At 55.5% G+C, this 12218-nt stretch overlaps 1 protein-coding gene across 1 annotated transcript in view; it reads left to right on the top strand.

Moving 5' to 3' along the window:
- The window catches only part of SYN3 (synapsin III), a 1380627-nt gene that overhangs the window by 1304099 nt on the left and 64310 nt on the right, over positions 1 to 12218 (top strand). Inside the window, exon 11 of the mRNA XM_085651961.1 lies at positions 252 to 386. Within this exon, the coding sequence (XP_085508087.1) occupies positions 252 to 386 (135 nt within the window). The remainder of the gene's footprint in view (positions 1 to 251; positions 387 to 12218) is intronic.

The following is a 12218-nucleotide window of genomic DNA, read 5'->3' as shown; positions in this document are numbered from 1 at the left end:
TGTGTTAGTGCGCATGCGCTCTCTTTCACTAGCCTATTGTTCCTCCACATAGACAATTGCATAGTGCGCTCTATTGGCGAGCACATCATCTGCTTTCACCGTGTTTCCTCTTACAGGCCATGCATAGTCCAGGGTTGGAGTTAGTGGGTATGCTCTTTCACTGCCCCCCAAATGCTTCCTTCGACATCCTCAGTTGACAATTGGCTCTGTTGACAAGCAAATAATCTGCTTTCACGTGTTTCTGCTTACAGGTCATGGATAGCTCCATGCCTCTTATCGGAGAGCATATCGAGGAAGACCGGCAGCTAGTGGCCGACTTGGTGGTCAACAAAATGACGCAAGTGTTGGCTGGTGGGACATCCATCCCCGCTACACTGATGCCTGTGGTGAGTATCAGCGATAAGGGAGTCCAGTTTACGGACATGGCAGTATTCAGGCATGCGCGTGTGGAAATGCATGTATAAGCATGAGCTTCTTATTTGGGGGACATCAATGGGCAACTGACTCTTAAAATGGGCTAGAAACAAGGCTGTCCTCGTTTTTGACCTTTCATCGTGTACTTTCCTCTCATGGTACTTGTTTTTAGCCCTAACCTACGGACATCCCAATAAAACATTTTGGCCTACCCTAGAGTTAGTTTTATCTCACACTCACATCTATCTTTCTTTTCCTTCCTCACCACACTCTGCTCTTTTGAAACACTGAAAACATCCCTGAGCTCATCACTCTCAGGGAGGGGGGTTATAGCCCGCAGTGCGACTAGATCCGCAATGCGAGGAGGTTTCCCAGTGATGAAGCATGCCACCTAGGGGTGGGTGAGGGGAATCATCCTGCAAAAGGGATGCTCCAGCACTCTCTTGTTCTATTTCTCACCTCTATTTTAGGCCCAGGGGCCTTGCTGTGTTTCATTACTTCTACTTTAGGGGAGTTGGCCCCTGTAGGTCTTTAAACCTCCTCAGACTCTCTTTTGTGTGTTAATAACTTTTATTGTGTATGTCACGTATTTAAAGATGCGGCTTAACTGCCAGAGCTGCCAACTTTGGAACTGGGAAACCAGGTTCGAGTCTTGGGTTCGGCTCAACATCCTGTGATTCTGGGCAAATCACTTAATCTCCACGTGCCTGCAAAATGTGACCTTGTGTAATGTAACTGGTGCTCATGTAAAGCGCTCCAATACCTTTGGGGCGAGTCCGTACTATATAAAACTACAAAATAAAAGGGGTGCTCTACATTGGTAGTATGAGCCAAACACACAGGCCCCGTAGAATGGAATTGGACTGGCCAGGAATCACGTGCCATAACCTGTGAAGAAGATTTCTTATTTTCCCAAGATTTCTTGATCAGGAACAGCTGACGATCGAGAGAGAATTCGTCGAATCCTGCAAAGTGTGCAGTCTGCCCAGCGTCTTCTTCACAAGGACATTTAGGGACCCAGGCAAGATAATTTTGGGGCCCCCTTATGGGAACAACTTTGGAAAGTTTGGTACACATTTACAGCTAATCCAAGCACTCATGATGCCAAACAATATTGAATTAAACTTTCAGAAATGGGGCCGCACCACACAAACAGCTGAAACATGTCTTGCTCAGCGTCCCGAGAATCGATAGGATGACACTAGATAAAGAGGGAGGTAGGAGTAGGCAGTAGCAGTAGGCGGGGTGTGGGTGAGGTAAACAAACAGACAAAGGTGAGCTAAAGAGTGAGAGAAGTCACTTTTCAAAGGTGTACCATGGAAGGGGGGGCTCTGGACAATTGACCACGTCGCCCATCCCTTAAAACGTCCCTCGTTACCACCTCCGCATGCAGGTCACGGGTGGTCCAGTCAAATAGGTATTAAACTTGTGAAGAGAGTTACTGCCAGAAAAACAAAGTAAGATGCAAAGTCACATTTGGCTGAAACACCAAAAGGACAGCACAGGCTTCAAGATAAATAACACTGTGTAAAATACACATCTGGATTACATTGAAGCCTTTCAGTGACCAGAACGCCTGAAAACATTTAACAGTAAAAAAGGCCATTGTTCATCCATTTTTGAGTTTTATGAGGTGCTCTGCCCCCCCACTCGCTGTTTCTTAAGAGTGCAGAAGGCTTTTCAAAAACGCTTTCAGCAAGGATGGGGGGCATTTTTTTTACCCGGTGAGGTGGGAAACTGTACCTGATGTTCTTGCATGCTGTTGGCAGTCTGCACTCTAGTGGTACATCTGCTCATTTACGATAATGCATGCACGGCTTGCGAAGTACATGTTCTCTTAGTATGGTGCACTCTTGGTGTACACCTGCAGTATACTGCACTCTTGAGATGTACTTGCTGTGTTGGTAAGGTGCACTCTAGGTGTACACCTGCAGTATACTGCACTCTTGAGATGTACTTGCTGTGTTGGTATGGTGCACTCCTGGTGTACACCTGCAGTAGAGGGCTCTCTTGAGATGCACTTGCTGTGTTGGTATGTGTTGGAAGGCGTTCCCCGGGGAGGCTACGGAATGCGTTCCCGAGCACCCGGAGGCCCACCTTACCCAGAGTTAGGCCGAGAAAGAGCGGAGAGGCCCTTCCTGGAAGGGTCTCGTACCTAGGATCGCACACGCTGCGCTTACTCTCTCTTCGGATAGAGGGACACCACACAGTAATTCGTTGTAAGACAATATGCTTTTATCGGTAGTTGTCAGGGATCTTTATGATCCGGCAGGCAGGTGCAGAATTAATGCCACAAGCGGCAGCGATCTCGTGAGGAGGGAAAGGGTAGCGGGACAGTCTTTGAGTCAGTGTCTCTGCGAGGTATCCGGCGCACAGCTCTCAATCCTCGAGCTGAGGGGATGTTGCTTCTCTCGGCAATCTCTGCCGATTCTCTTGGAGGAGCGGGCCGCGAGTCACTTAGCAGGCACCGGGGGTTCGTAGTTCGGGGAGCCGCGACGGCGTCAGCAGGGCTCAGATGGTTTCAGAGTTCGGGGAGCCGCGACGGCGTCAGCAGGGCTCAGATGGTTCAGAGTTCGGGGAGCCGCGACAGCGTCAGCAGGGCTCAGATGGTTCAGAGTTCGGGGAGCCGCGACAGCGTCAGCAGGGCTCAGATGGTTCAGAGTTCGGGGAGCCGCGACAGCAGGGCTCAGATGGTTCAGAGTTCGGGTAGCGTTCTTCGGTTCGGTGAGCGATCGAGCCGCGACCAGGTCAGCAGGCTCTCGTCAGTCCAGGTCTTCTCTGCTCCCGTCCCTTCAGCACCCCTTGTTATACTCCCCCTCCTCTTTGAAGTCCGGAGTCCTCGCGGAGAGGGGTCTGGTGCCTGGGGGCGGTGTGCCGGGGTTTCCTGTCGCTCGGCCCTTTGATCTGTTCAGGTGGGTCTGGGAGGGACTCCAGACAGCCAGCAGGCGAGGCGCCCGCTCACCGGGGGCCTGGTGGTCGATCGAAACCTCCCTCGGGGGAGAGACCAGAGGTGTGCCAGGGTCGGCGCCTCTCGGTCTAGTTTGGGGGGGGTTTCGCTCTCCCTCGGCCGGGCATGCGTGTTGGGAATCTGGTCGGTCCTCGGGATCATGGCCCACGGGAGCTGGAAGGCCGTGTCCACGAGGTTCGGCGTGGTTGTAGGGTAACTTGCTGGTCGGGAGGGCCCACGCCACGAGGCCGGTCTCACACGTGCCCCCCCAGCTGAAAGGCGGGGAGAACTACCCATCCACTTGGGGGTTCTCCTCGCTGAAGCGGAAGAATCGGGACAGGCCGTCCGCGTTGGCGTGGTCCGTCCCGGGGCGATGTTCCACCGTGAAATCCATCCCTTGGATGGAGATGGACCAGCGTAGCAACTTGGGGTTTTCTCCTCGCATCTGCATCAACCACCGCAAGGGGCGGTGATCCGTTTGTACTCGGAAGTGTGTTCCGAACAGGTAGGGCCGTAGCTTTTTGAGGGCCCAGACTACTGCGAAGGTCTCTCTCTCAATGGTGCTCCACCGCTGTTCTCGGGGCAGCAACCTTCGGCTGATGAAGGCTATGGGCCGATCTATGCCCTTGTCGTCGAACTGGGAGAGGACTGCCCCGATGCCGTGTTCCGAGGCGTCCGTCTGGACCACAAACTCCTGGGCGTAGTCGGGTGCTTTGAGCACCGGAGCCGCGCACATGGCGGCCTTTAGGGTGTCGAACGCCTTCTGGCAGGAGGGAGTCCAGTGTACTTTCTTGGGGTGTTTTTTGGAGGTTAGTTCTGTGAGGGGGCCTGCGATGCTGCCATAGTTCTTAATAAACCTTCGGTAGTAGCCGGTGAGGCCCAGGAAGGCCCGGAATTCCGTTTGGGTTGTGGGGGGTTCCCAGGACAAGATGGCGTCGATCTTCGGCTGGAGGGGGGCGACCTGCCCACTTCCCACCTGGTGCCCCAGATAGGTTACGGAGCCGTGCCCAATTTGACATTTGCTGGCTTTGATGGTGAGGCCGGCCCGGCGCAGAGCCAGCAGGACTTGTCGGAGGTGCTGGAGGTGCTCGGTCCATTGGGAGCTGAATACCGCTATGTCGTCGAGGTATGCTGCGCTGAACCCCTCTAGTCCGGACAGGACCCTGTTCACCAGCCGCTGGAAGGTGGCCGGGGCATTCTTCATTCCAAACGGCATCACCCTAAAGCGGTAGTGCCCATCCGGGGTGGAGAAGGCGGAGCGCTCCTTGGCTCCCTCAGTGAGGGCAATCTGCCAGTATCCACTAGTCAGGTCGAAGGTGCTGAGGTAGCGAGCGGCCCCGAGGCGGTCAATGAGCTCGTCGGCACGGGGGATAGGGTGAGCGTCCGCTCGGGTAACCGCATTGAGTCCTCGGTAGTCCACGCAAAACCTCAGCTCGGGGGCAACACCAGGGGTAGCCGCTTTCGGAACCAGGACTACCGGGCTGGCCCAGGGGCTGTCGGGGGGTTCAATCACCCCGAGGTCTAGCATCTTCGCTACCTGGGTCTGGATGCAGGTTCGTACCCGATCAGGGACCCGGTAGGCCCGATGTCTCACTGGCGGGCTTTCGCCGGTGTTCACGTCGTGGACACACCAGTTGGTGACCCCAGGGGTCAGGGAGAAGAGGTCCGCGAACTTCCTTAGTAGCTGGCGGCAGTCGTCGGACTGTTGGGCTGTGAGGGCGGTTGACAGTCTCACCCCCTCCACGGACCCATCCGTCTCTTTCGCCCCCAGGGGGTCTGGAAGGGGCTCGGTGTCTTCTTCGGCCCCATCGTCGGTGGCCAGGAGTAAACTCAATTCGGTCCTTACAAAGTGGGGTTTGAGGCGGTTCACGTGGAGAACCCGGAGGGGGTTCCGCGGGGACTGCACATCGACGAGATAGGTGACTTGGCTCTTCCGTTCGACCACCTTGAAGGGTCCAGTCCATTTACCTTGGAGGGCGCAGGGTCTCACTGGGGCCATGACCCAGACTTGTTGGCCCGGCTGAAACTCGACCAGCGTAGCATTCTGGTCATACCAGCGCTTCATTTCTTCCTGACTAGCCTCGAGGTTCGCTTCTGCGAGTTCTCTGAATTTCCGGGTCTGGTTGCGGAGCGCCAAGATGTATCGGAACACATCCGGAGGGGTCCCCCGGGGGGTTGTTTCTCACCCCTCCTTGACCAGGCTCAGGGGTCCCCGGACGGGGTGTCCATATAGTAGTTCGAATGGGCTGAATCCCAGGGATTTTTGGGGGACCTCCCGGTAGGCGAACAGGAGGCATGGGAGGAGGACGTCCCACCTCCGGCGTAGGGGTTCCTCGAGGCCCATGATCATTCCTTTCAGTGTTTTATTAAAGCGCTCGACTAGGCCGTTTCCTTGGGGGTGGTACGGGGTGGTGAATTTGTACAATACTCCGCACTGCTGCCAGAGGGACTTCATATATCGGGAGATAAAGTTCGTACCCCGGTCACTCACGACTTCGCGGGGGAACCCCATGCGGGAGAAGATCCCCATCAAGGCCCGGCCTACCACGGGGGCCGTCACGGTGCGGAGAGGGATGGCTTCGGGGTAACGGGTGGCATGATCCACCAGGACGAGGATGAACCGGTGGCATTGGTCCCACAATGTCGATTCCTACCCGCTCAAAAGGGGTACTGACGACGGGAAAGGGTTGTAGCGGAGCCTTGCGCTTGCCCCCACTCTTTCCGCTGGCCTGGCACGTGGGGCAAGACTTGCAGTGGGCCTCCACATTTGCTCGCATCTTGGGCCAATAGAAGTGGGTGACGAGTCGTTGGTAGGTCTTATCTTGGCCTAAGTGTCCGGCCAGGGGTACATCATGGGCCAGGCCGAGGAGGAGACTTCGGAAGCGTAGGGGTACCACTAGTACTCGGGCCGATCCCAACTCGGCCGACTTCTGTTCGCTGTACAGGAGGTCGTTCTCCCAGTATACCCAGTGGGTGCCAGTCCGGTCGCCTGCTGCTTGGGCCTCGGCCTGTTGTCGGGGTCCAATGAGGGACGGGCAGGTGGATTGTTCTTGGCAGAATTCTTCACAGGAGGGGCCCCCTTCGCAGTGCCACTGGGCCAGTTCTGGCAAGTCCCCGAGTTTGGTCAGGGTTTCGGGCTCTATAGGCACGGACCCTTCGTCGGGAGCGGTCGGTTCGTCCAGAAGGGGGTCGTTGGCCTCTGGTGGTGTATTCTGGATCTCGGGGATGGTGGCGGTGCTTAGCGGCATGGCCTCTCCCCCCTCGGAGGAAGGCGCCCTGAGAGTCATCGAGCGCGTGGTGGCGCATACCCACTCGGGTAGGCCCATCATCTCGAGATGGGCTCTTCGTTCCACTTGTCCCCACGGGGAGTTCTCAAGGTCGTTGCCCAGGAGGCAGTCCACGGGCTGGGAGGTTCGGACCGCCACCTTTAACTTGCCGGTGACTCCCCCCCATTCGAAGGGGACTAGGGCCATCCGGCAGAGGCTCTCGGAATTGTCTGATGATATGACGGGACAAAAGGCGCCAGGCAGGATCTGATCTTCGGAGATCAGGTGACAATGAACCGCCGTGACACTCGCCCCGTGTCCCGGAGGCCCTCGATGCGGTGACCGTTGACCGTTACCTGCTGTCGGTACTTCTTCGTGTTGGCGGGCAGGGACGTTCTGGGGACCATCTCCCGGTCCCCTAGGGAGACCAAGGCCATGGCAGCTGGTTCCCATTCTTCGGAGTCTTCCATCTCTTCCCCCAGGGCTACGGAGGCCATTTGTCGAGCCGGCGGGGTTGTTGTGGCGGTCCGCTGGTACAGGGGACATTGAGGGTCGCTGGCATAGTGTCCGGTCTGTTGGCAGCGGAAACAGGTGGTCCTCACTCGGGGCCCCGGCCTCCCTGGTGGCCCGGTGCTGGCCGGAGGTGGAGCTGGAAAGGGCGGAGATTGTCCTCTGGGAGGGCTGAGCGGGAATCCCCCCGGGAGCTCCCTTGGCCGGCCTTGATTCCCTCCACCCCTCTGGCAGGGGGGTCCCTGGCTGTGGCGACCGTAGTCTCCCACGGGGCCCCGGGAGGCCCGGGTGTTCACCCACTGGTCAGCCTCGACGGCCAGTTTCGAGGGTCTGTGAGTTTGCTGTCCAGGAGGTGCTGGCGCAGCTCTACGAAGCAATTAGCAGACAAGTGTTCCCATGCGATTAGGTCGAACAGCTCCTCAAAGGTGGAGACCTTGCTGCCCTTGATCCATCCGTCCAAGGCCCGGCTGTAAAAGTTCACGTACTCCACCCAGGTGGTACCGGGTATCTTTTTGCAGTCTCTAAACCGTTGCCGGTACATTTCAGGGGTGAGCCAATATCTGGCTACCAGGGCCTCTTTCATGTGACTGTAGGAGTTCATCACAGTGGAGGGCAGGTCCAGCAGGGTATCTCTCCCCTCGCTCAGGAACCGGCCCCACAGCCCAGCCCCCCAGTCTTTCTGCGGGACTCGGTGGGAGGTCATGGCGACTTCGTAGGCTTTGAACCATTGCTGAATGTCGTCGTTCTTATAGTATTCTTTCACCACATCTTTGGGGATGTGGACCTTTGGCTCCACGGTGGAGGAGATGGGTTGGGTTTCCGAGGGTCGGGCCTCCGCATTCTTAGCCTTGAGCTCGATTTCTTTTAGGCTACGTTTGTGCTCTAGTTGGAGTTTTCTTTCTTCGTGTTCTCTTTGTCGTTTCTTTTCCTCTAGTTCTCCTTGTAGGCGTAACTGTTCCACCGCCAGTTTCTTTTCAGCCAGTTTTAGCTCTCCTTCGATTTTTAATTTTGCAAGTTCCAGTTCGTGGTTGCGACCTCTTTCTCGGTCCGCTAGTTCCTCTGGGGATAGGTCCCCCTCGGGGGCGCCGTTCCTCCCCGGGGTGCTTCGTGGTTCGTTGGGAGGCTCTCCTTCTGTTTGTGTCCGGGGAGTTCCCGCCTCGACCCAGGTTTTTAATGCCCCCTGGAAGCCCTCTTTCGTGCTTAGTCCGGTGGTAGCGATTCCAAAGTCCTTGCAAAATTGTTTCAGTTCTCGGTGCGTATAAGATTCTAACTGGTCCTTTTGGAATGTCGTGCTCGGGTTGGTGCCTGCGGCACCTAGGGAAATTTCTCCTTCCATTTCTTCTTGGTAGTGCGTAAGCCGTCTACTGCACGATCTCTAGGTGTTGGCTCGGATCCGGTCGCCTGCCACCAAATGTTGGAAGGCGTTCCCCGGGGAGGCTACGGAATGCGTTCCCGACCACCCGGAGGCCCACCTTACCCAGAGTTAGGCCGAGCAAGAGCGGAGAGGCCCTTCCTGGAAGGGTCTCGTACCTAGGATCGCACACGCTGTGCTTACTCTCTCTTCGGATAGAGGGACACCACACAGTAATTCGTTGTAAGACAATATACTTTTATCGGTAGTCGTCAGGGATCTTTATGATCCGGCAGGCAGGTGCAGAATTAATGCCACAAGCGGCAGCGATCTCGTGAGGAGGGAGAGGGTAGCGGGACAGTCTTTGAGTCAGTGTCTCTGCGAGGTATCCGGCGCACAGCTCTCAATCCTCGAGCTGAGGGGATGTTGCTTCTCTCGGCAATCTCTGCCGATTCTCTTGGAGGAGCGGGCCGCGAGTCACTCAGCAGGCACCGGAGGTTCGTAGTTCGGGGAGCCGCGACGGCGTCAGCAGGGCTCAGATGGTTTCAGAGTTCGGGGAGCCGCGACGGCGTCAGCAGGGCTCAGATGGTTCAGAGTTCGGGGAGCCGCGACAGCGTCAGCAGGGCTCAGATGGTTCAGAGTTCGGGGAGCCGCGACAGCGTCAGCAGGGCTCAGATGGTTCAGAGTTCGGGGAGCCGCGACAGCGTCCGCAGGGCTCAGATGGTTCAGAGTTCGGGTAGCGTTCGTCGGTTCGGTGAGCGATCGAGCCGCGACCAGGTCAGCAGGCTCTCGTCAGTCCAGGTCTTCTCTGCTCCCGTCCCTTCAGCACCCCTTGTTATACTCCCCCTCCTCTTTGAAGTCCGGAGTCCTCGCGGAGAGGGGTCTGGTGCCTGGGGGGCGGTGTGCCGGGGTTTCCTGTCGCTCGGCCCTTTGATCTGTTCAGGTGGGTCCGGGATGGACTCCAGACACCCAGCAGGCGAGGCGCCCGTTCATCGGGGGCCTGGTGGTCGATCGAAACCTCCCTCGGGGGAGAGACCAGAGGTGTGCCAGGGTCGGCGCCTCTCGGTCTGGTTTGGGGGGGGTTTCGCTCTCCCTCGGCCGGGCATGCGTGTTGGGAATCTGGTCGGTCCTCGGGATGTTGGCCCACGGGAGCTGGAAGGCCGTGTCCACGAGGTTCGGCGTGGATGTAGGGTAACTTGCTGGTCGGGAGGGCCCACGCCACGAGGCCGGTCTCACAGTATGGTACACTCCTGGTGTACACCTGCAGTAGAGGGCTCTCTTGAGATGTACTTGCTGTGTTGGTATGGTGCACTCGTGGTGTACACCTGCAGTAGAGGGCTCTCTTGAGATGTACTTGCTGTGTTGGTATGGTGCACTCCTGGTGTACACCTGCAGTAGAGGGCTCTCTTGAGATGTACTTGCTGTGTTGGTATGGTGCACTCTTGGTGTACACCTGCAGTATAGTGCACTCTTTCGATGTACTTGCTGTGTTGGTATGGTGCACTCCTGGTGTACACCTGCAGTATAGTGCACTCTTTCGATGCACTTGCTGTGTTGGTATGGTGCACTCCTTGTTTACACCTGCAGTATAGTGCACTCTCTCTTGAGATGTACTTGCTGTGTTGGTATGGTGCACTCCTGGTGTACACCTGCAGTAGAGGGCTCTCTTGAGATGCACTTGCTGTGTTGGTGTGGTGCACTCCTGGTGTACACCTGCAGTAGAGGGCTCTCTTGACATGCACTTGCTGTGTTGGTATGGTGCACTCCTGGTGTACACCTGCAGTATAGGGCACTCTTTCGATGTACTTGCTGTGTTGGTAAGGTGCACTCTAGGTGTACACCTGCAGTATACTGCACTCTTGAGGTGTACTTGCTGTGTTGGTATGGTGCACTCCTGGTGTACACCTGCAGTAGAGGGCTCTCTTGATATGCACTTGCTGTGTTGGTGTGGTGCACTCCTGGTGTACACCTGCAGTATAGGGCACTCCGATGTACATGCTGTGGTGGTATGGTGCACTCGTGGTTTACACCTGCAGTAGAGTGCACTCTTGAGATGCACTTACTGTGTTGGTATGGTGCACTCCTGGTGTACACCTGCAGTATAGGGCACTCTTTCGATGTACTTGCTGTGTTGGTATGGTGCACTCGTGGTTTACACCTGCAGTATAGGGCACTCTTGAGATGTACCTGCTGTGTTGGTATGGTGCACTCTTGGTGTACACCTCCAGTATTGTGCACTCTTTCGATGTACTTGCTGTGTTGCTATGGTGCACTCCTGGTGTACACCTGCAGTAGAGGGCTCTCTTGAGATGCACTTCCTGTGTTGGTGTGGTGCACTCCTGGTGTACACCTGCAGTATAGTGCACTCTTTCGATGCACTTGCTGTGTTGGTATGGTGCACTCCTTGTTTACACCTGCAGTATAGTGCACTCTTAAGATGTACTTGCTGTGTTGGTATGGTGCACTCTTGGTTTACACCTGCAGTATAGTGCACTCTTGAGATGTACTTGCTGTGTTGGTATGGTGCACTCTTGGTGTACACCTGCAGTAAAGTGCACTCTTTTGATGTACTTGCTGTGTTGGTATGGTGCACTCCTTGTTTACACCTGCAGTATAGTGCACTCTTGAGATGTACTTGCTGTGTTGGTATGGTGCACTCTTGGTTTACACCTGCAGTATAGTGCACTCTTGAGATGTGCTTGCTGTGTTGGTATGGTGCACTCGTGGTTTACACCTGCAGTATAGGGCACTCTGTCGATGCACTTGCTGTGTTGGTATGGTGCACTCCTGGTGTACACCTGCAGTATAGTACACTCTTTCGATGTACTTGCTGTGTTGGTATGGTGCACTCCTGGTGTACACCTGCAGTAGAGGGCTCTCTTGAGATGCACTTGCTGTGTTGGTGTGGTGCACTCATGGTGTACACCTGCAGTAGAGTGCACTCTTGAGATGCACTTGCTTTGTTGGTATGGTGCACTCTTGGTGTACACCTGCAGTATAGTGCACTCTTTCGATGTACTTGCTGTGTTGGTATGGTGCACTCCTGGTTTACACCTGCAGTATAGTGCACTCTTGAGATGTGCTTGCTGTGTTGGTATGGTGCACTCGTGGTTTACACCTGCAGTATAGGGCACTCTGTCGATGCACTTGCTGTGTTGGTATGGTGCACTCCGGGTGTACACCTGCAGTATAGTACACTCTTTCGATGTACTTGCTGTGTTGGTATGGTGCACTCCTGGTGTACACCTGCAGTAGAGGGCTCTCTTGAGATGCACTTGCTGTGTTGGTGTGGTGCACTCATGGTGTACACCTGCAGTAGAGTGCACTCTTGAGATGCACTTGCTTTGTTGGTATGGTGCACTCTTGGTGTACACCTGCAGTATAGTGCACTCTTTCGATGTACTTGCTGTGTTGGTATGGTGCACTCCTGGTTTACACCTTCAGTATAGTGCACTCTTGAGATGTACTTGCTGTATTGATATGGTGCACTCGTGGTTTACACCTGCAGTATAGGGCACTCTTTCAATGTACTTGCTGTGTTGGTATGGTGCACTCCTGGTTTACACCTGCAGTATAGGGCACTCTTTCGATGTACTTGCTGTGTTGGTATTGTGCACTCCTGGTTTACACCTGCAGTATAGGGCACTCTTTCGATGTACTTGCTGTGTTGGTATGGTGCACTCGTGGTTTACACCTGCAGTATAGGGCACTCTTTCGATGTACTTGCTGT

This window comes from Triturus cristatus, chromosome 4_1, assembly GCF_964204655.1.
Source record: "Triturus cristatus chromosome 4_1, aTriCri1.1, whole genome shotgun sequence".
In the NCBI taxonomy this organism is placed as follows: domain Eukaryota; kingdom Metazoa; phylum Chordata; class Amphibia; order Caudata; family Salamandridae; genus Triturus; species Triturus cristatus.
The sequence above is the reverse complement of the archived record's forward strand: the minus strand, read 5'-3'. Positions and strand labels throughout refer to the sequence as shown.